General features: G+C 54.8%; 1 protein-coding gene across 4 annotated transcripts in view; it reads right to left on the reverse strand.

Annotated features, from left to right (window-relative positions):
* Positions 1-23,078, reverse strand: part of PRKX (protein kinase cAMP-dependent X-linked catalytic subunit) — a 94,870-nt gene extending 71,792 nt beyond the window's left edge. For 2 of the 4 annotated variants that reach the window (XR_007132946.1, XM_047765884.1), the window contains exon 1: positions 22,504-22,770. Coding sequence is in view for 3 of the 4 variants with exons in the window: in XM_047765884.1 (XP_047621840.1) it covers positions 22,504-22,669 (166 nt within the window). In the remaining variant the exon portion in view is untranslated. Of the gene's footprint in view, positions 1-22,503 lie in introns of all 4 variants that reach the window. The other 2 variants (XM_047765886.1, XM_047765885.1) reach the window with 2 other exon arrangements.
* Between the last annotated feature and the right edge of the window lie 806 nt (positions 23,079-23,884).

Here is a 23,884-nt window from a genome sequence, read left to right on the forward strand (position 1 = left end):
ATTTTTGTTGACGGAGACAGACTCTTGTCACACTTCTCCGAAATTATGACTCAAAGGAAAACTTAAAAAAAAAAAAATACCTTATGTTCCCTTTTTGTTTTAACGGTCTCTCGGGTTCCACGAATTACGTGCTTTTTCTGGAATCTTGGGTCTTTTGCCGTCTTGACGTCTCGGACAGAGGAACCGACTGATCAAGACGAGGCTGATGGTCTTTTCCTACTAAGACCATAAACAGTAAATGCTGGAGACGGTGTGGAGAAGAGGGTTAGGGTGGGAACGGAGATCGGTTCCACCACGATGGAGGACAGTCGAGAGGCTGCTCAGAAAACTAAACAGAGAATGACTGTAGGATCCAACAACCCCACGCCTGGGCATCTCTCTGGAGAAAACAATCCTCTGAAAAGATCCACGCACCCAATGCTCCTTGCAGTACGAGGTACAACAGCCGAGACATGGAAATAACCTGTATGTCCATCGACAGAACAGTGGATAACGAAGACATGGTCTGTGCATACCGTGGAATATTACTCGGCCAGGAAAAAGAACACAATAACGCCACTTGCAGCAACATGGATGGACCGAGAGATGATCACACGAAGTGAAGTAAGTCAAACTGAGAACGACTAAGAGCATACGAGGTCACTTCTATGTGGCATCTAAAATACGGCACTGCGAGTTCCCGTCGTGGCGCAGTGGTTAACGAATCCGACTGGGAACCATGAGGTTGCGGGTTTGGTCCCTGCCCTTGCTCAGTGGGTTAAGGATCTGGAGTTGCCGTGAGCTGTGGTGTAGGTCACAGACGCGGCTTGGATCCCGCGTTGCTGTGGCTCTGGGCTACAGCTCCGATTCGACCCCTAGCCTGGGAACCTCCATATGCCGCATGAGCGGCCCAAGAAATAGCTAAAAAGACAAAAAAATAAATAAAATAAAATACGGCACTATCTACAGAACAGAAACAGACTCACAGACATGGAGAACACACGTGTGGTTGCCAAGGGGGAGGGGGAAGGGGAAGGGATACATTGGGAGTTTGGGGTTAACAGATGCAAACTATTGTCTGTAGGATGCAGAACCCACCAAGTCCTCCTGCAGAGCGCAGGGAACTATATTCAATATCCTGTGATCAACCATCATGGAAAAGAACACGGCAAAATATCTATGTGTGTAACTGAGTCACGCGGCTGTACAGCAGACAATAACACAACGCTGTCTACCAACTCCACTTCAACAAAAGACATTAAAGAGAAGAAAAAAAAAAAGAAAGAAAGAATGACTTTCTGGAGGACCACTCAAGTTTTCGTGTGTGAGTGAGGTTGGGATGCTTGGCTTTGAAAGAACAGCCAGTTCTTGCTGCCTTGCTTTTTTTTTGTTTTGTTTTGCTTTGTTTTTGGTCTTCTTAGGGCTGCACCTGCAGCATAGGGAGGTTCCCAGGCTAGGAGTCCAATTGGAGCTACAGCTGCCAGTCTACACCACAGCCACAGCAACACAGGATCCGAGCCTCGTCTGCCAGCTACATCACAGCTCACGGCAACGTCAGATCCTTCACCCACTGAACAAGGCCAGGGATCGAACCTGCATCCTCATGGGTACTAGTTGGATTCGTTTCTGCTGAGCCACAGCAAGCACTCCTGCCTTGCATTTCTGGACAGAGAAAACTTCCAACGGTGCGGATGGTTCCCTGGGCACGGTGTTCACGACAGGGGGACGTGGTGGCCACCAGAGAAGGTCCCTTTGAGCCTCAACCCGTGCAGTTCCTTCTTGCTGGGTGTCTACACCTACGTTATTCCTGTGTCCCTGGAAATGCACTGTGGTATCAGTTTAACGCAACCTTGGAAGAGGTAGGCTATAAGCGTGTGTGTGCGTGTGTGTATGTGTATTTATACTTTTCTGTGTTTCTGTGTTTGTGTGTATTTCTCTGTGTGTATGTCTGTGTGTTTGTGTGTGTGTGTATTTCTGTGTGAGTTTCTGTGTTTGTGTGTCTGTGTTTCTCTGTGTGTTTCTGTGTGTATTTCTATTTCTGCCTTTGTGTAGGTATATTTCTGTGTGTACGTGTATTTCTCTATGTGAGTTTCTGTGTGTGCAAGTGTATTTCTGTGTGTATTTCTGTGTTTGTGCAGTGTATATTTCTCTGTGTGTGTTTCTGTTTGTATTTCTCTGTGTGTTTTTGTGTTTGTGAGTGTTCGCGTGTATATTTCTCTGTGTATGTTTCTGTGTTTGTGGGTGTGTGTAATTCTGTGTGTTCCCGTGTGCAGGGCCTGCAGGTAGACAACTGTGTGCAGGCAGACTGACACATGAAAGTCTCCAAACACATTCACGATGGTGAGAGACTAGGAATAATACACACACACACACACACACACACACACACACACACACAGTTGACAGACCTCAGAGATATTTCAGGTTCAGTTCCAGACCACAGCAATAAATCAACTATCACAATAAAATGCGCCATAGAGATTTTTTTGATTTCCCAGTGCCTATGAAAGTGATGCTGAGGGAGTTCCCTGTTGGCTCAGGGGGTTAAGGACTCGGCATTGTCACTGCTGTGGCTCAGGTTTGATCTCTCGCTAGGAGCTTCTGCATACTCCAAGTGTGGCAAAAAAAAAAAAAAAAACTGATGTCCACTCTCCCTTGTAGTCTACTAAGTGTACAACACTTTATGTCTAAAAAACAAGGCAGAGACTTTCATTTTAGAAGGCTGTCTTGCTAAAATATGTGAACTGGAGCTCCCGCTGCAGCTCAGTGGGTTAAGAATCCGACATAGCGTCTGTGAGGAAGCAGGTTCAATCTCTGGCCTCGTTCCGTGGGTTACGCACCCAACATTGCTGCGAGCTGTGCTGCAGAAGTTGCAGATGCATCTCAGATCCGCTGTGGCTGTGGCTGTGGTATAGACTTGCAGCGGCTGCTCCGCTGGGACTCCATCTGGGAACTTCCAGATGTCACAGGGGCGTCCATAAAAAGAAAAAGAAATGAATCAATAAATAACACATGCTACCCATCCTGAGCCTTCAGTGTGTTGTTGACATAGTTACGTCAAAGCTCCCGGATCACAAATACGGACACGTTTGAAATACGGCGAGAATTACAGGAATGGGACCCAGAGCCACGCAGCGGGCAGACGCTGTTGGAAAAACGGCCCTGCCAGGCTTGCTCACGGCAGGGTTACCAGAAACCCTCCATCACGGAAAAATGCAATTAGCAGCAAAGCGCAGTCAGGCGCGCTCCACCTGCGTACCTGTTCTCTAGGGAGTAAACCATGAGTCTCCCGACAAGTTCTCAAGAAAGCCCGCTGGTCCCTTGGCGAACTCAATCGACCCCATCGGTAAGGAAGATGTTTTGCTTTGAAATCCTCACGTCACCTTTCCTGTGGACTGTACAGAAACAGCAGAGACACTAAGAGGGCTCCGTGTAGGATCCGGCACCAGCGATGCTCAGAAAATAGGAGCTGGTGTTAGTGGCTTTCAGAAAACACTCGTTATATCTCTGGACTTTCAGTGCGATTAGGGAAAGGTCTTTTGGGTGTGCCATGTATCTCAGGTGTCAAATGAATTGGGGGAGAGCCAAGAATATTATTCAAAAGCTGTTTCGGGAGTTCCCCGTGTGGCTCAGTGGGTTAAGAACCCAACACTGTCTCCATGAGGATGCGGGTTCCATCCCTGGTCTCACGGAGTGGGTGAAGGATCCGGCGTTGCCGTGAGCTGTGGTGTGGGTCGCAGACAAGGCTCGGATCCCACGTCGCTGTGGCTGTGCCATAGATCGGCAGCTGCAGCTCCGATTCCACCCCTGGTCTGGGAACGTCCATATGGCATGCGTGTGGCCCTAAAAAAAAAAATTAAAAAGATCCTGAGGTGCAGGCCCCCCCCCAGGAGGATAGAATTCTGATGTCTGATTTTGTTTATGTATGTGATTGTCAAGGTTCTGAAAGGTGGAAGGCAAACCCCTAGGGCTCTTTAAAGTCAAAAGACATGAGCCTGAATCAAAGAAAGAAGACGGGGATGACCCCGCAATCTCACTCCTGGGCATCTATCTATCCAAAGAAAATCTAATTAGCAAAGATCCACACACCCCTATGTTCACTGAAGCACTCGTCACCACAGCCAAGACATGGAAGCAACTTAAACATCCACAGACAGAGGAACAGATAAAGAAGATGTGGTGCATGCACACCATGGAATATTACTCAGCCATAAAAAAGGAATGGAATCATGCCACGTGCAGCCACACGGGTGCAACTAGAGATTCTTATACAACATGAAGTCCGTCAGATAGCAAAAGACAAAAAGCGTATGGTCTCACTTACACATGGCATCGAAACTACGGCACGGAGGAGCCTAGCTATAGAACGGAAACAGACTCACAGACCAGGAGAACAGAGTGTGGTTGTCAAGGGCAGGGGGGTGGGGTGGGGGGGGGAGCGGGATGGAGGGGGAGTTTGGGGTTCGTAGATGCACCCGAGGACACAGAGGACAGCAACCAAGTCCTAGTGCACAGCACAGGGCAGCCTATTCACCTGTGATCAAGCATCACGGAAAGGAATACGAAAAAGAATACCTATGTATAAATGAGTCCCTTTGCTGTATGCCTGAAACCAACTCAACACTGCATGTCAACTCTACTTCAATAAAATAAATTAAAAAAAAAAAGAAGGTGGGGCTATCCGGGGGTCGCCATAGCAACACAGACTCCGCACACACCAGACTCCTCAGGGCACCAAGGCGTGTCGGACGCGCTGCTGGAAGGAAACCAAGAAGGCTGCTACCCTACCGTCTAGGAGAGACGGGTGAGTCCGGAACTAGTCATACCAACCTGGTGAACCGGTCAGGCTCAACTAGTCCTGCTGAGTCTACTCAGGAGCCTGTCTTGTCTGCATAACAGTCAGGGCTGAGGCCACCAGACAGCTCCAGAGCTACAATGATCCTTATAATTCATGATAGGAGAAGGCCAGGATTCAGCTCAAAACTCATTCTTGGTCACAGACAATAGTACTAAAAGTGCCTAAGGTCCGAGTTCCCGTGGTGGCTCGGCAGGTTAGGAACCCAACATGCCTCCATGAGGACGCAGGTTCGATGCCTGGCCTCGCTCCGTGGGTGAAGGACCCGGCGTTGCCGTGAGCTGCAGTGTAGGTCGCAGATGCAGCTTAGATCTGACGTCGCTGTGGCTGCGGTGCAGGCCGGCAGCTGTCGCTTCCATTCTGCCCCTGGCCTGGGAACTTCCATATGCCCCACGTGAGGCCCTAAAAAGCATCTATGTATCTACACACCCCCCCACACATGCCACGTCCTCATCCACGCCTCTGTCGACGGACACGTAGCTGGCTTCCATGTCTCGGCTCTTGTGAAGAGTGCTGCTATGAACATTGGTTGGGGTGCCTGTGTCTTTTGGAACTGAAGTTCCAGGAGGGGGACTGCTGGATGATACAGTCCCCCTGTATTTAGAAACACCTACAAACTTTTCGCCTGGCAGTAAAGACGCCCATTATTTGCATCTTACCTATGTCGAGATCCGGCCTTCTCTGACTCACACAGCTCAACCCCAACGCCCCCACGAGCTCGGGGCTCCATGCGTCTCCCCTCCAATCACACCCGCCCCGATCCCGGCCACCGTCACACCTGCGCTGTGAACGCCTCGCCTGTTTGTCGGCCCCGATTCCACGCCTCACAATGTCTGCCCTTCCCTGACATGAATTTCTATGTATAAGCTGCTTGAAAATGCGACGTGCAATCCTGCCTCTTTTTTTGTAATGGCCACACTCACAAGGTATGTGGCGGTTCCCAGGCCAGGGGTGGAATCCAAGTCAAGTCCGTGAGCTCTGCTGCAGCAGCAGCAACGCCGGATCCTTAACCCGCTCTGTCCAGCCGGGGATCGAACCCACGTCTCCGAAGCCTTTCTGAAGGTTCCCTCTTCAACGCACCATCCGTGGAGTTCTCGTCCTATCTCCGAGGTTAACAAACCCGACGAGGATCTATGAGGATGCGGGTTCGATCCCTGGCCTCGCTCTGTGAATTAAGGATCCAGTGCTGCTGTGAGCTGCGCTGTAGGTCACAGACGCATCTGGGAACCCGCGCTGCTGGGGCTGTGGTGTAGACTGGCAGCTGCTGCTCCAATTGGACTCCTAGCCTGGGAACTTCCACATGCACCGGGTGCAGCCCTAAAAAAACAAAAAACAAAAACAAAAAAGAAAACAGCACCTGTTCAAGATCAAAGGTGTCACTTGAGACAAAAACATGCTTCCTTCCCATCAACCGTCTTCCTCTGGGACTGCCTCGAGCTCCTCGCATATCCAATGCCACCCACAAAACGCTGTCTCCCCAGACCAAGGACTAAGAAGCCACATCGTCCCCCAGTGGGGTCCGGGAGGGAGACCTGAGGGTCCCTGGGAACTGTCGTAAAAGCCCCCCGGCCCTACTCTGGGTGAGCACCCATCACTGTGTGCTGCAGGTGAACCGTGTCCTGGGCAAGCACAGGGAGCTTAACGTCTGCTTAGAAAACAAAAGTGAGCCTGTCTTCCAGTGACCGTGCCTGACTCCTGCCCGGCCGGAGCCAGGGGACGCGTTCCCAGCCCGAGGCATGTCGTCCTTCAAGCCTGGGCACGGCGGGCATGCCACAGCCCTGCTCCAAAGGGCGACGCCACACCAGCCACTCGGGAGGTGAGGCACAACGCCGGCAGCCAATAAAATCAACCGAAAGGCAGTGTCTCAGTTCCTCAAGAATCTTGATGAAAGCTACTCACCCCATCCTGAAGGCCCTCTAGTAAACTGCGCCTTCCCTAGAAAATGACGGAGGACAATATGAGAAAAAAAAGGTCTCTCTATGTGTGACCATGTATGGACCACGTTGCTGTACCGCAGAACTTGAAGGAACACTGTAACTCAACTAAAATAAAAAAAAAAAATCTTAAAAAAAATTTTTTTTTTAAATGACACGAATGAACCTGTCTACACAACAGGGAACTCTATCCAGTCTCTTGGGAAAGAACTTGATGGAAGATACTATAAGAAAGGGAATGTGTGTATATGCATGACTGGGGCACTTTACTGTACAGCAGAAATAGGCCAAATACTATAAATCCACTATACTTTAATTAAAAAAAAAAAAAACACAGAAAAAGAAATTGTGGTATATACACCACGGAATATTACTCAGCCATAAAAAATAATAAAATAATGTCATCTGCAGCCACACGGATGGATCTGGAAATTATGCTACGAAGTGAAATGAGCCAATCAAAAGTACAATGAGGTGTCACCTCACTCTGATCAGAATGGCCATCATCCAAAAGTCTACAAACAATAAAAGCTGGGGAGGGTGTGGAGAAAAAGGGAACCCTCCGACACTGTGGGTGGGAATGCAAACTGGCACAACCACTATGGAAACCAGCAGGGCGATTCCTCAGAAAACGAGTCATAGAATCACCATAGGATCCAGCCATCCCCCGTCCGGGCATCTATTCCAAGAAAACCACCATCAAAAACATCCAATCACCCCTATGTTTACAGCAGCCCTATTCGTAAGAGCCAAGACATGGAAACAGCCTAAATGTTCACCGACAGAGGAGTGGATGAGGAAGATGCAGCCCAGAAATACAATGGAATACTACTCAGCCATCAAAAAGAATGAAGTCATGCCCTTTGCAGCAACCCGGATGGACTTAGAAATTATCATACGAAGTGAAATCAGACAGAAAGACAGGGGTCACAGGAGATCACTAATACGTTGGACGCTAATGAAAAATGATACAAAAGAACTTCGAAAACGGAAACAGACTCAAAGATTTTGAACCAAAGTCATGGTGACCAGAGCCGAAACGGCATGGACGGAATAAATTAGGGGGTTGGGATTGGCACACACGTGCGACTATAATAAAATAAATAGGTAACAAGGACCTACTGTGTAGCACAGGATAATGAATCAATACTGCGTAATAACCTCTATGGGAAAAGAATCCAAAAACGAATGGATATGTGTATATATATACAAAAGACGGACTTTGCAGGAACCTGAAACCAACACGACGTGAAAGTTAACTGGACGCCAACAACAACAAAATTTTTTTAAATGCCTTCTTTCAAGCACCCACACCCAAGAGTCCTGCTCTTTGTGCAACTGAGTGATTCCTGGGCTGGACTCGGTCCCCCTCACCTTATAATAATGCTGCCCCCTTATAATAATGCTGCTATGAACGTTCCGATCACTATGCGATGTGTGTCACGATTTCTGGGAGTCTTTTCTGGGGGCAGAAGGAAGCAGCCTGGAACCCTACCGTCCCACGTACTGTGGCTCCCAAAACAGTGACCGTCTAAAGGGAGAATTCACACGCCCCCTCCGGGGGCCGAACCGGGGTCTATCTACCTGGGAACTACCTGCGCTGCTGACCCAAGGGGACGGCCGGGGCCGCGGGCTTGGAAGAGGAGGTGGCGCTCTGGTTTCAGCAGAGTAACTGTCCAAGTCCAAAGACCCATAGCGTTTTCCACAGCGCGCCAGACTGGCACCCCATCAGCCACCGGTGCCCGTGGGTGTGCGCACCTGTGTCTGCTCCGGGAACCATCGTGGGCGCACACGTACCGCTCAACGTAGACAGGAACGCACACCACGAAATCACCAGCCAACTACATAAAGATGCAGGTTTTCCGTTTTGCAAAGGCAGAGCCCGCTGATACCGCAGGCACCCGACCTGCCCACCGAGCCATCTGTCAAGAGCATCCCAAGGTCTAGACTAGACAGGAGTTCTCGACGTCAAGACCACACACTTGCAAGCAGTTCGACCTGCCGGGCTGTGCCCTCATGTGACTCTGACTTTTCAGGAAGACAAGCAGCTGCCCTGAAACGCCCTGCACATGTGGGCTGGCTTCTGGAGCAGGTGGCCAACGCCTCATTGTCTCCACGCTTATGTCTGCAGCTTGGTCCCCGGGGGAAGCAGCTGGGGCTTTTCACACAAGGAGGAGGGGGAGCAACGAGCAGCAGCTGGAAGAGGGAACCGTAAACCCACAGGAAGGCACAGCTCCCGAGGAGGGTCACCCAGCCCCAGCACACAGAGCACAGCGGACTGGCCACTGACCTGGAGGAGCTGGGCTGCCCAGGACGGCGGCAGGCAAAGATGCCCCTGGCTTAGCAGGTCTCCTGCGTCACAGGTTTGCTTTTTTTTTTTTAGGGCTGCACCATCAGCATATGGAGGGTCCCAGGCTCAGGGTCAAATTAGAGCTGCAGCGGCCGGCCTACACCACAGCCACAGCAATGCGGGATCTGAGCCACATCCTTGACCTACACCACAGCTTGTGGCAATGCCAGGTCCTTCATCCACGGCTTGAGGCCAGGGACCGAACCTGAAACCTCATGGACACTATGTCAGATCCTTAACCCACTGAGGCACAATGGGAACGCTGAAGGTTCCATTTCTTCCATGGTTGTCTGAGACACTCAGGGCCGCAGTCCAGAAGCTCCATCAAAATAAAGCACTTTCATACCAGCCAAAGTAAATAAACACCAAAAAAAAAAAAGAAAGAAAGAAAGAAAGAAAATAAAAGGGGGGCGAAGAAGAGAAAAGGAAAGGAGAAAAAAGAAAAGAAAAACTACACAAAGAAGAGGAACACAAACCCAAAGCAAGCAGAAGACCTAACACAGATTTGAGCAGAAATCCATGAAGGTGAAAAGCAGAAATCCACACAGATAGTAACAACAATGGAGTTCCTGTCATGGCGCAGTGGTTACCGAATCCAACTAGGAACCTTGAGGATGCGGGTTCGATCCCTGGCCTTGCTCCGTGGGTTAAGGATCCGGCGTTGCCGTGAGCTGTGGTGTAGCTTGCAGGCGTGGCTCAGATCTGGCATAGGCTGTGGCTGTGGGGTCGACCTGCAGCTACAGCTCCGACTGGACCCCTAGCCTGGGAACCTCCATCTGCTGCAGGTGCGGCCCTGGAAAGACAAACTCAATACCGTCATCACCACGGTGACCAGAAGCCAGGCAACCCCTGCGGCAGCAGAATCTGTCACCCAAATGAAATGCGAACTCACCCGTTCAAGGCTTCAGCAGTAAAACCTCCCCCAACAAGAACTACTCATGTGCAAGGAGACAGGTGATCCTCTGACTCACTGCTTTTCTTTTTTCCAGGTAAGTTTTTTTCTGAAGGTGTCAGGATAGATAAATGGCATCTATCGCCCAGGCAGAATTTCCAAAAGAGGAAAACTCTAGAGAGAGTTTGCCTTCCGGACAGCCTTTGTGATTTGAGGAGGGGCCTTCCAAGGCCAGCATTCTCCATCTCTGCCGAATGGTAATCTTTGGAATTGTCCCCAAACAGAAGGTGGCCGAGGACCCACCTCTCGCCCCTCCCTGCGAGCCCCCGGCGTGAGCTCTGGCTCTGCCTCAGCACACAGAGCCCCACGTGTCTGCCCCCCCCCCCCCCCCCCGCCCCAAGATGCCGATCCCAGGCGCCCTCGGCCTCACAAAGGCTTTCTTTCAGCAGAGCCTGAGCCCCGCCAGCCTCACCCAGCCTCAGATCTACACCGTCCTTTGTGGGGTGAAGGGGCTCCTAAGGTAACGATCCCGCCGGGTAAAATCATCCACCAATTAAAGGTCAAGCGCTCGCGAGAACCCTGGGGGGGGGGCTGCCCCCTGGGGGGCGCTGCCCGCCAAACCTCCCTGACTCGCAGCCTCTCATCACCGATCCGCCCAAACAAACCACCTGGGGGGACGTCACAGGGCACCTGCACACGAGCCGGGCTCAGGACACGAGGATCTGCAGGAAGTCATGCACGGGAACCCGGACGGTGGCAGACGGCTTGCTTGCTTTCTATTACCTGGTCAAAAACCCTGTGGGACTCTGCTCGGGGGACGTGGGATAAAGCAGTGTGCAAGGTGCCAGAAGTGGAGCTTCTGCTCAGAAGCGCAATGAACCAGTGGGCGGGCACCTCGGACGCCCAGGGTCCAGCCCGGACAGTCCTCCTGGACTCACTGCGACGGAACGGGTCAAGTAGGGGTTGGGGAGGGTGCTGGAGGCGCCTGGCTGGAGATGAAAGGCTGGAAGGAGCACCCAGCGGTGTCTGACAGGGAGCTCCCACGTGGGGACAAGGCTGACACACAGGGCGGGCAGGAACCGCCCACAAGAAGAATCTCCCGTGCCCCGGCCCACCCCCCACGCCTTCGCTCCATCCGCGGTCACGGCGGATGAGGCGCATCTGTCGGGGCGAGTCTTGGGGACGCTGGGGTGGCTTGAACGCAGGAGCCTGGGGACAACTTCAAAAGCACCAGGTGCCAAAGGCAAGAATGTACGGTGGAGAAAAGACAGCCCCTTCCATACGGGGTGCCGGGAAAGCTGGACGGCCACTGTCCACCAGACACGAAAATAAACTCCCAATGGATGAAGACCTACATATAAGGCCAGATACCATAAAACTCTTAGAGGAGAAACACGGGCCAAACACTCTCTGACATAAAGACAGCAACATCTTCTCAGATCCGCCTCTTAAAACTAATGACAATAGAAACAAATGGACTTCGTTAAACTTAAATGTTGCTGCACAGCAAAGGAAACCCTAAACAACACGAAAAGACAACCCACAGAATGGGAGAAAATCTTTGCAAAGGAATCGACTGGACAAGGGATTCATCTCCACAATTTATAAGCACCTCCTCCCGCTCCATACCAACAAAACAAACAACCCCATCAAAAAACAGGCAGAAGATCTAAAGAGACGATTCTCCAAAGCAGACATACGGATGGCCAAAAAACACATGAAAAGATGTTCAACATCACTCATGATTAGAGAAATGCAAATCAAAACCACTGTGAGGTACCACCTTACACCAGCCAGAATGGCCATCATCCAAAAGTCTACAAACAATAAGTGCTGGAGAGGGTGTGGAGAGAAAAGAACCCTATTTCACTGTTGGTGGGATTGTAAATTGGTGCGACCACTGTGGAAAGCAGTATCGAGATGCCTCAGAAAACTAAAACTAGAACTCCCATTTGATCCAGCAATCCCACTCCTGGGCATCTCTCCAGAGAAAACCATGACTCGCAAAGACACATGTACTCCGATGTTCACTGCAGCAGTATCTGCAATAGCCAAGACATGGAAACCACCTAAATAAATGTCCATCGACAGACGTGTGGATCAAGAAGATGTGGTCCATAGACACAATGGAATATTAGTCAGCCATGAAAAGGAAAGAAATAACAGCACTGGTAGCCACATGGATGGACCTGGAAATTACCATGCTAAGTAAAGTCAGTCAGACAGTGAGACACCAACATCAAATGCTATCACTGACATGTAGAATCTGAAAAAAGGACCCAGTGAACTTCTTTGCAGAACAGATACGGACTCACAGACTTTGAAAAACTTATGGTTTCCAAAGCAGACAGGTTGGGGGGCAGGGGGATGCACTGGGGGTGTCTGACGGAAATGCTGTGAAATGTGGTTGTGATGACTGCTGTTCACCAATAAATGTAATAAAATCCATTAAGTAATTTAAAAAATAAATAAAGGGTTTGCATGAGGGGAAAAAATCCAAAAAGCAAAAACAAAAGCACCAGGTGTCTCTTCCTGCCCTCTGTCCTATAAGAACGTAAGCCAGGTACCCAAGGGACTTCCGCCTCTGTGCCTTAAGGATGGAGCAGCCCATGTGGCACCCTGACCCCCCAACCCCGCACAGAACAGAGATCCCACCTATGAAGTGGGGGGAAGGGGACGCTCCTGGGATTGGTGTGGCAGAAGCCTCCAGAGTGTCGGTTTTATCATTCTGGCAAGGGTCGCCGGGGCAAAAAGAAACCTGCCTGTTTACGTAAGAGCATACCTGTGTTGCCAAGTTAGCCAACTTGCTCAAGACTCCTTGAGGACAATCCGCCCTCTGTCACCTTCACCTCCCTCCTCCACGCGCCTGCGTGTTGGCTTCTGGGATCCCATGTGGGCATGGCCACCCGCCCAACATGCCTGCCCAGCCTGCTGTCCCCTGGGGTCAGAGCTGTGTGTCTCAAGGTTCCAGACACTCTTGAGGTCAGGCTTTGTCACCTCACCTCGGAGCAATCCTGTCTGCTGTGACATCAGAACAGGTTCTGCTGGACCAGCACAGGGGAGGGACCGGGGGAGGGACCATGAGAGGGGGACACAGGTCCAGCCCCACAGGAGAGGGCACGTCCAAGAGAGCCTCAATTAGCTCATCTGTCCACCCCAGCGTGCGTGCATGCACACACACACATAGATACACACACCCCTCCAGCCCCGTCCATCCGCTGGTCCCTGGATCCAGCTCTTCTCCTAGAAACCAACAGACAAGCTTTTTATCGTCACTGTGGCTTCTCCCTTTACAGACATCCATGCTGCCGCATCATCAAGGCCAGGCTGGGAGCAGCTGTCCAGCCACCACGATCTCCCAAGAGCCTTCATGACCCAGAAGAGGCATTCACAGTCCCTTAGAAGAAGCAGGTGGCACGCAGGATAAGATGTCCTGCTCCTCCTCCCCAGAACGTGGGGACACTTTTGTTCACAGGGCACAGGGCGAGCTGGGTTTCCGGGGCTCATTACTGATGCTCATCAGTTCATCCTTAAACAGGTGGAAGTGCAAGAGGATTCTGGGAGTCCAGTGGAATTGCCAGGATCCTTAGAAGAGTAAGAAAGAGACAGGAGATGGAGAAACAGCAGCATGAGAGCAACACGGCCCAGAGTTCCCACTGTGCCTCCATGGGACTGGTGGTGTCGGGGCAGCGTCAGATGCCGCTTGGATCCCCCGCCTGGCATGGTGGGTTAAAGATCCAGCACCGTGGCAGCTGAAGCTCAGATCTGATCCCTGGCCCAGGAACTTCCATGTGCTATGCAGTGGCCAAAAAAAAAAAAAAAAAAAAAAAAAGAAGGAAAGAGAAAAAAAGGAAAAGGAAAGGAAAAAAAAAAAGGATACGATTCAACAGTGCCCTCTTCCTTAAGAAGCCCAGGCATTCGGGCGGCTTCCAGAAGCTGGAAAAGGCCAGAAAACAGATTCTGCCCTGGAGCCTCCCAAAGGCGGAAGGCCCTGCTCCGCACCTGGAGTTTTCACCGAGTGACACCTGCTTTTCAGATTCCTAACCCTGGGAACTGCAGGCTGATGAATGCACGCTGTTTTAAGCCACTGAGGGTGGGCTAATGTGTAATGGGAGTCCCTGCTCAAATGCACGACTTCCAGCAGATCCTCGCAATGTGTGCCTCGTGTTCTGAGCCCGTCTCGTGTGCAGGCGCCATGCAAATTCCCTCCAGGTGGTTTGGGTGGCGTCACAAGGAGGCACCCTGTGCATGAGAGGTGTGGACGCACCAGGTCGGCCGCAAGGAGCAAGCGCCAACTCCATGCAAAGACCAGCGCCATCCGGCCCTAAAGATGAGATGAGCCTGTGATTGGAAAAGATGACGATGGTGGGGGTGGGGGTGGGGGGAGGGGGTGCTTGTCTTGGTTCTGATCAGCCCAGTCTACCTGGAGTGATGGCCAACTATGCATCATGGGAAACTCCAAAGGCACTGCGGTACCCTGTGATGCATTAACAGGTTCGCGGTATTATGGGCTGGACAGTGACCCCTCACCAAAGAATTTCATGTTGAAATCTTAACCCCCAGGACCTCAGGATGGGGCTGTGGTAGGAGACGGGTCTTGCAAGTGGAGATGGAGGTACATGAGGTCACGAGGGGGGGGTTCTGATCCCCCAGGACGCGGGTCCTTAAAAGAAGAGGAGGTGAGGACACAGACACGCACAGAGGGACGGCCCTGTGAGGACACGGGGAGGAGACGGCCATTGACACGCGAAGGAGAGAGGCCTCGGGAGGGACCCGCCCTGCCCATCCCAGGGGCTGAGACTCCGGCCTCCAGGATGGGGAAAGAATGTCTGTTGTTTAAGCTGCCAGGTCTGTGGTACATGGCTTCTCCAAGCACACTCCTGCAACAGAGTCCATCCAGGGAGTTCCTGTTGTATCACAGTGGAAACAAATCCGACGAGGAACCAGGAGGATGCAGGTTCGATCCCTGGCCTCGCTCAGTGGGTTAAGGATCCAGCATTGCCGTGCGCTGTGGTGTAGGTCGCAGACGCGGCTCAGATCCCGAGGGGCTGCAGCTGTGGCGCAGGCCCACAGCTGTAGGTCGATTCGACCCCTAGCCTGGGCACCTCCATGTGCCGCAGGTGCTGCCCTAAAACAACAAAGAAAAGATGAGGATGACGGCAGAGACGTGAGGCTCAAGACAGGGAGATGCGGGACCGTGGCCACCGGCGGGGAGAGGTGCTGATGAAGGCTGTGGTGATGAGGCTGGGACCACAGAGCTGTCGCACAGACACAGCAAACTTCACACGCCCCGGACAGGACTCTTGGTCTTTTCCCCCAAAGGCTGTTCCATCCCGGACGCCCTCCGCCCGTGTCCCCGAACGGCAGCACCGGCCTTCCGATGACAGCCCCCAAACCGGGGACTTTGCCCTGACTCTGGCTCCAACACCGTCAGGAACCCCTGGGCGAGTCTCCCCACGAAGTCCCGGGGCAGCGCCCACTCCCGGGGTGACTGGCTTTGGAGACAAACCCCTAAGGAAGCTAAGAGGGGGCAGAGGGGAGCGGCCCCTCCTTCGCAGCCACAACCGTCCCCCGTCCCTTGCTCCAGCTCTGTCCCCGAACACAAACCCCCAGGGAAGGACACGCGAGGACGCAGAAGAAGACGGCCACCCGCCCGCCAGGAGCCAGGCGCTGTGACCAGAAACCCTCCCAGCCAGCACCCTGAGCACACGTGTGGGGAGCAAACCCCCTTGGAAGGGTCAGCCCTTCCCCACCAGAGACCCCCTGAAAATCATGGGAGGTGACTGGGCTCCACCCAGAACAGGTTGTACGAGCTGCAAATGTGACCCCCTTCCTTCCCGGGACTTCACGGTTCTTCCAGCAAGAAAGAGCACGTGGACAGCTTCAAAGACGAGAGGAAAAAGGGACATGTGTGCTTCCTTTTAGGGCCGCATCTGCAGCATATGGAAGTCTCCAGGCTAGGGGTCAAAGCAGAGCTGCAGCTGCCAGTCTACACCACAGCCACGGCCATGCCAGATCCAAGTCACACCTTGCAACCTACACAGCAGCTGGCGGCAACGCCAGATCTTTAACCCACAGAGTGAGGCCAGGGATGGCACCTGCAGCCTCATGATCCTAGTCCAGTTATGAACCCACGGAGCCACAGCAGGAACTCCAGGGAAATGCTTTTCAATGGCAGGGAACGAGGTGACGCTTGCACATTGGGGGAAAAAAAAAAAAAAGTGGGAAAAATACCAAGAAAGCCCCACGGAGCCGTTCCCAGAGGGACCGATCTAGGTGTACCGAGAAAGCGATCACGCTTTTCCCCAGGAAGAACACGGAGGCTACACGCTTCGACCAAGCCCAGGGAGGGGACGCTCTGGTCTGTGTCCCGTGCTGCTGGTGCCTTTTTCTGCAAGTGACAGAGGGGGCCTCCCAGGAGGACCTCAAATGTGGAGGGACCCATCCCAGAAGCAGGTCGGATGCCAGCATCAGGGCACCGTGGCGCCATCCACCTGGGTCACCCGAGTCGGGCCAAGGAGGGTGGCCCCCAAGCCCCCGGGACGGAGGTGTCCTCCTGTAGGAATTTCAGAGTGTGACCAGGTGAGGGTGCTCTGGGGTCCCCCCCGACGGGCAGGCCTTCTGGACAGGGCAGGCAGCACAACATGCAAGGAGAGGAGGGTGACCGACGGGATGTCTGTCCCCCCCAAAAAAAAAATCCTCGGTGGAAGCCCTGACCCACACTCCCCCAGGGAGACGGGACTTGGGGGCGGGTCTCTGGGAGGCGATTAGGATTAAATGAGATCACGAGGGGGGTGTTTCCAGTGTGGGGAGAGCATCTTTCTACGCGCTGGCTTCGCCTTTGTGCTCTCCGCCACCTGAGGACGCAGCCACAAGACAGTGTTGTGTCTTGGGGCAGCGCTCGCCCCAACCCCACCACCCTGCACCCTGACCTCGAACTCCCAGCCCCCAGAACCGTGGGAAACCACCCCGTGCTGTGCAGAAGCCGCCCAGTGGACGGTGTTTTGTTACAGCAGCCCGCGCCCGCCAAGACGCCCCGGAGGGGACCGAGTCAAGACGGAGCCGATGGCCCGGCCCTGTGGGAAATTGGCTCTAACTCGGCTGTGTCGTGCTGAGGGGGGGGTCCCTCTATCCAGCAGTGACCTAGGATGCCTCGTCCTCGGCAATGGGCGTCTGCCTTTTCTGCTTCCACCAGACCCCAGGCTGCGTGGATGAGGGCGCACCTGGGACGCGCCGGCAGATGTGGTGACGTAAGGGGTCGTGACGACGTGACGTGACGTGACGTGACGTGACACTGTGACGTCCTTCACCTCCAAGGATCTGAGAGAAACCACTTGGTGGACCGAGCTCTCAAGCCACGGAAGTGGACTCTGCAATTCTCGGTGGCAGGTGTATTACCTTCCTAGAGCTCCCACAACGTGGTGGCTTAAAACCACAGACAGCTACGTTCTCTCCCCTTTCTGGAGACCAGACGTCTGAGGTCAAGGGGTCCCAGGGCTGTGCTCCCTCCTGAGGCTCCAGGAGAGGCTCCTTCCTGCCTCTTCCAGCTCCTGGGGGCTCCAGGCGGCCCCGCGCTGGTGGCCGCCTCCCTCCCATCCCTGCCTCCATCTTCCCGTGGCTTCTCCTCTGTGTCTGTGTCTCCTCTTCTGTCTCTTGGGGGGACACTGTCCTTGGAGGGAGGGCCCCCCCTCATCCAGGAGGACCTCCTCTCAGACCCTGCACTTCATCCTATCTGCAAAGACCCTGTTTTCAGATAAGGTCCGGTTCTGAGGGTCTGGGGGACACAGATTGGGGGTGGCTGGGGTCTCTATCATGCCCAGGATAGCCGATCTCCTGCGCCTGTGCCGTGTCTGTACAGCCTGTCTCTCTGGGACGGGACCCTTCTACCCCAGCTTTGTGTTCCTCTGGTGTTTCCCAGCCCCACTTCCTCTCCCAAGGCCCCTTTTCCTTTTCTCCCCTGGAGCAGGAACTACTGGCTGTGCGTCTCCTCAGTTTGTCGTCCCAAACCTCCAGCCCCTTGGTGATGGAGAGGATGCAGAGGGTGTGACAAGAAGAGAAACACAGAACAGGCAGATGCACGGAGACAGAGAGCTGATGGAGCTTCCCCAGGGGCTGGAGGAGCAGGACACGCGGAGGGACGGCTCACAGGTCGGGGAGGGGGGTCTCCTGTGCAGGTGATGAAAATGCTCCGAAACCAGACAGAGTCTGCTGGGGGTGCAGCTTGGTGCGTGTGCGGAAGGCCCCTGGATGGTCGCTTTAAATGCTTCCTTTCACATCACGCGAATTTCACTTCAATTTTTGCACACCAGGAGGAACAGCCTGCAGGGCTTCTGTGCTCGGGACAGTGTTTTCCTAGTATTTTACCACATTTTCAAAGGGACCACAATGCTCTGAAGTAGCACCTGCCATTCACAGGTGTTCAGCCAAGGTCCTCTAGGGCACCCACGCCAGGTGACTAAGAGGAGACGGCCACGCAACTTTCTGAGTATTGTGAAGCAAGAAGCAACCTTCCACCCCCGTCGGTCCTGACAGCGCCGCCCCCATGGAAGCTCATTCTTGTGCACAGCCTCCCCGCCCGGTTCCGGCTGCCCCAGAGGGCGTGCCTGTGTGATGGAGAACGTGACAGGGCGGCTGGGGACCACACAACTAGGGCTGATGCTGGGAGCCCTGCAGCAGGGAGGGACCCCGGGGGTGAGACAGAACGAGGAGGTTTCATTCTGCATCATGGAAGGTCTCCTAGAATCCAAGAAAACACAACTTCCTGGCAGCGTGACCTGGGGTAGTAAATACAGAGACAGTGACAGGCATGAGAATGCTGTCTGCTGTCTGGGGTGAGGGAATGAGTTTCTTTCTTTCTTTTTTAAGGCTGCACCTGCAGCATATGAACGTTTCCAGGCTTGGGGTCAAATGGAGCTACAGCTGCCAGCCTGCATACGCCACGGCCATGCCAAATCTCAGCAGCATCTTTGACCTACGCCACAGTTGTGGCCACGCCAGATCCTTAACCCCTTGAGTGGGGCCAGGGATCGAACCTTCATCCCCATGGACACTGTGTTGGGTTCTTCACCCGCTGAGCCACAAAGGCAACTCCAGTGAATGAGTTTTGCACCTTGATTTCAGCGGTGGCAGCTGCCCAGATGGACGCATGGAATAAAACTGCACCCAACTACACACCTGCCCCCCACTCACAAACCCCAAAAAGGCTTTTCTTGGAAAAGTCGCAGGACGGAACCCACGCTGACATGGTGGTTTGAGAGCCTCGTGATGGGTGCACACGACTGTCAGCGTGAATTCAGGAATCCCCTGTGCATCTAACACGTTGTCAAAAGCGTCTTTTTAATAACAGGGCTGCGGTTCGTGCTCATGGTGAGCCGTCAAGCCACAGATGGGGAATGAGGCCGGGGAGCTGCAAACCATTTCACAGTTTAGCCAACAGCGGCCCCAAAGTTCCTGCCAAACTCTTAAAAATGCCCATCCTGAGCTTTTTCAGCAAGAGCTGAGCGCTCTCTCTCCCAGGCTGTCTGACTGTGTGTAGAAGCGGTCAGTCTTAACACTGACAATTTCCCAGAGATCGTTTCTCCAGGAGCACGGAATAAAGACATCTACAACCTTACCGATCACTGCCTTTCCTCTTTATTCCACCTCCTAGGGGTCGTGGCCATGAACTTGGCTGGGTTTTGGCCTCCACACACCTCGCCCAGGGGACCCACCACCGGCCGGGCCGCTGTGGGTTTTGCTAAATCAGGCAGAGGCACACCTGGGTCCACCTGCAACATGCGACCTGTGCTGTGATGTCTACGTCATCAGAAGTGTCCTCGGGGGACTATGAGTCAGCAAGTCTGTCCCCAGAGCACCTCCCCCTGGGGCCCAGCTCACGGGCAAAAGGAAAGGATGAAAACAAACGAAACAAAAAAAATGCATGCTGGTGAGAAAAAACAGAGCTCCCCCACAAGGGTGGAGACCACAGCAGATGAAAACACACAAGTGTGTGTGGCCAGGATTTCCAACATCTTTTGGGGTGGAGGACACGCCCATGGTCCTTCCAACCCTGACTCACTCTGGAAGGTTCCAAAGGATGGGAACTGTGATAAGGCAAAAAAGGTCGAGACGCTTGGGAGGCTTTTTGTTTACTTGTCTGTTTTGTGCGTGGGTTAGTTTCCCATCACGGAAAATAGCCTTGCTCAGCTGGGAAACTGTGTACAGTCACCCTCGCACAACTCCAAGCCCCTGAGGGCGCCTGTGTCTGATGGGGGCCGTTAGCAATAAGGACCAAGAGCAAGAAGCTGAGGATGAAAAGACATCATGCCAGACCCAACGGGGCTCTCACTGCCGGTAAAGACCTCAAGGTATTCCCCCGCCTGTATCCTTTACCCGTCACCATCTCAAGTTGCTGGACACTGTGACAGTAAGCTCTGAAGGCTCTGGGGTTTTTTAAATCTTATCCTGCCTCTTCGATGAATCATGCTCAGATTAAGCTTTAATATTAAAGAGGTTTTGGACAGGGGGAGGGGAAGGTGACTTTAAAAAAAAAGCCATCAAAGCTGCCAAGCAACACACACAAACAAACACACACACACACACACACACACACACACCCAGGTCCCAGACCAACATCCTAAATATGGGCCACCTGGCTCTCCCTTCACACCCTTGGAGCCCACAGGAAGTTATCCTTGAGAAACAAGCATCATCTTCATTAAGAAAAGACAACTGGAGAGTTCATTTCGCCCCTCCCCCCACCCGGCACTGCCCGGTCCTCAGAGGCAGTGACATTCTATGTTTAAGGGACATTCTATGTTTAAGGACACGATGAGGCCAGGCACCCTATGCCAACTTGGCAACACCCACAGGGCCCCCACAGGACTGCAGACAGCAGGCGTCATCATGCTTACAGCCCACCCACCTCCTGGTGCCCCGCCCGTTGCACAGGCACCTTTCACAACAGACTCGAGCAAGGGCCCCAAAGAGATAGGATGGCTGGAGCTGTGTGCCAAAGGCCAGTAGTGGGTCTTGCGCCAACTTTCCACTGTGGACCTGTGTTTCCACCTACCCGTGTGCCTGCGGCGGTCAGGCTTTCGGTCCCACCCTGCCGCCTTGCAAAACAGGGCTATTGGCTTTTAAATCAGCCCAGAAGGGGGTCCCAGAGGGAGGGAGAGAGACAGAGGGAGGGATTAGAGAAAAAAGAGAAAGGGAGAGAGATGGAAGATGGAGAGAGGACAGAGATGGAGGAGAAGCAGGGGGCGAGGGTTCCGAGGGAGGGAGAGTAGCAGGAGAGAGAGAGGGTGCCTTCTATACCCTCTCAGTCTCAAATCAGATTTCCTCCCCCCAAACCAGGCTTCCTGGGGACCCTTCCTTCCTCACAACTCACTGCACACGGGAAGAGGTTCCTGAAGGAAAAGAGAAAGTCTCAGCGCTGTGCCCCTCGGTCTTACTGAGCCCCAAGCCATGACCTTGAGGCCAATGCTTCCAAAAAAAAGAGGGGGAGAGGACCCCAGAAAAGTACCTGGACACCTGCCCCCACAGTCACAGAGGGCACAGCCCTTTCCCCCTTCATTTTTCCCTCCTGACAAGCAGCAGGGCAGCACAGTCCCCTTAGCAACAAAGAGTTGCTAAGAAGCCACAGGCTGGCGGAGCCCACAGCGTGAATGCAGGTTCTGGTGGGGCCCCTGACATTCTAACGGCTCTGGGGGGGTGGGGGGAGAACCCCATAAACCAGCACGGGAACCAGGCGCTCAGGGAACTGGAAACTTACACTTCCAGCTACTTAGGAGCAGCCAGGTTCAAAGGTGGATGATAAAAGGAAACAAGCTCTGATAAAAAAAATGCCAAGTTTGAGATGCACAGACAAAAACTCCGGCGGTGTGGAGAAACGTGTGATCCGCCCCAACGTCGCCCTGCACCCCCAAACTGCCACGGGACGCCGGCACCCCAAACCCCGGAGAGGGTCTAAAAGTCCCCGCGGGAGCATCCCGCACCCCCAAAATGCCACGGAACACCGGACGCCCCAAACTCCAGAAAGGGGCTAAAAAGGGAGTATCCTACCGCTGGGCAAGGGGGAGGCTGGCCAAGATGGTGTCTGCAGGTGTCTTCAGGGCCACCACCTCTGTCCCGGGAAGTCCCTGCCTGGGAGGGGGCGCGAGGTCTCCAATCTGAGGGGAGATCCTCACCCCTCCCTGGGTTCCCAGACACCCAGGTCGGTGGGGCGGGGGGGGGCGGGCAGGGAGGTCTAGACACGGAGCCACTGGAGACGCAGGGCAGAGCGCCCGTAGATGGGGGACTCGAGGGGGGCCGAGGGGAAGCCGTCCAAGTCTCGGGGCGCCCGGGGGGCCCTGCGCGCAGGGGCAACCCGGCCCGGGGACCCCGAGCAGGCGGGACCCGGCAGGGCCCTCCCCGCAGGCGGCCGGGCGGCTGCACACTACCCCTTTGTCTGACGCCGGCGTCCCGGGCGGCGCCGCGCGCCCCTGGGGGCCAGGTCCCCGCGCGTCGCACTCACCCACTGTGGCCAGCGTGTCGAAGTCCTGCAGGCGGTAGGCGGGAGGCTCCGGCTCCGGCGCCTCGGGGTCGGGGACCTGCGCGGGCGCTCCGTCGGGGGTCTCCTGCGGGCTCCCTCTAGGGTCGGCGTCCGCCGCGGCCGCCTTGGCCAGCCCGGGCGCCTCCATGGGGGCGCGCTCAGGGCCGGGGCGCCGGGCCGGGCCGGGGGGCGCGGAGGGCCGGGCTTCCCGGGACGCAGCCTCGGAGGGCGGCGCGGCGGCGGCGGCGGCATCAGCGGCGCCCACCCATGCGCGGCCCCCGCCTCCCGCTCGGCGGCCGGGCGCAGCTGGCGGCGCGGCGGGGACAATGGCGGGGCGCGGGGCGGCGCTCAGTGCAGCAGCAGCAGCAGCAGCAGCTGATGGGAGTAGCCGGCGGCCTCGGGGGGCGGGCGCGGCGGGGCGGGCGGCGGCTGGGGCGGCGGCGCGGCCTCGGCTGGGGGCGCGGCCCGGACTGGCTGGGACGAGGTGGGGTCCCGGCCGCGGGCGCCCGGCTGCCTGTTCATTCCTCGTGTCCCGCGTCCGCCGCCACCCGCGCCGGCGCTGTGGGCGCGCTGCTGGGGGGCCGGGCGGAAGCGGCTTGGGCGGGGCCGCGCGCGCCCTCCGCCCGCCCCGGCGCCGGCCCGCCCGGCTGGGGGCGTGGCCCGCCCGGCTGGGGGCGTGGCCCGCGCCCCAGCTCGGGGCCCGCGGGGCCTGCTCCCGCCCCAGCGGGGCGGTGGAGTTACCCGCGCGCCCTCCGCGCCTCGGAGCGCCCCAAAGTAGGGTCCCGGCCAAGCTCCTCCGGGGGACGCGCGGGCGTGCCCCGGCGCTCTCTGAGCCCCAGCCCGGAAGGTGGGGAGGAGGGAACGGCTGGGGAGCGAGAGGGCGTGGTTCAAAGAAAAGTAAAGTTAAAAAAATAAAACGGGAGTTCCGTAGGGACCCGGCGCTCAGTGGACTGCGCTGCGCTCACGATCAGCCCCCGGACCAAGGCGGCTTCCAGCCCTGGCTTGTTGGGCTAGAGCGATGTAAGATGCGCACCGAGCGAGGCGCGGCGCTGCGCGGGACCTCTCGGTGCGTGTCTGGGCAGCTTCCGACAAATCTACAATTACTTCTAAACAACTATTTAAGAAAAAAAAAAATACTAAGAGCCAGATGATTAGAGAACAACCACATGCAGTGCCTTGCAGCATGACGGAACGCTGGTTTAAACACGCCAGGGACAACTTGGACAAAGAAACCCGGGACGATCCGACACGTCGAAATTTCTGGCACACGGTCGTTTCGGTTTTTCTCTAGTGTGTGCCCCAGGCCCTATTTGATTACAATCATACCAGAGTGTCGTGGGTGTATCTGAAATTCAAATGTAGG

Source organism: Phacochoerus africanus, chromosome X (assembly GCF_016906955.1).
Source record: "Phacochoerus africanus isolate WHEZ1 chromosome X, ROS_Pafr_v1, whole genome shotgun sequence".
Lineage (NCBI taxonomy): Eukaryota > Metazoa > Chordata > Mammalia > Artiodactyla > Suidae > Phacochoerus > Phacochoerus africanus.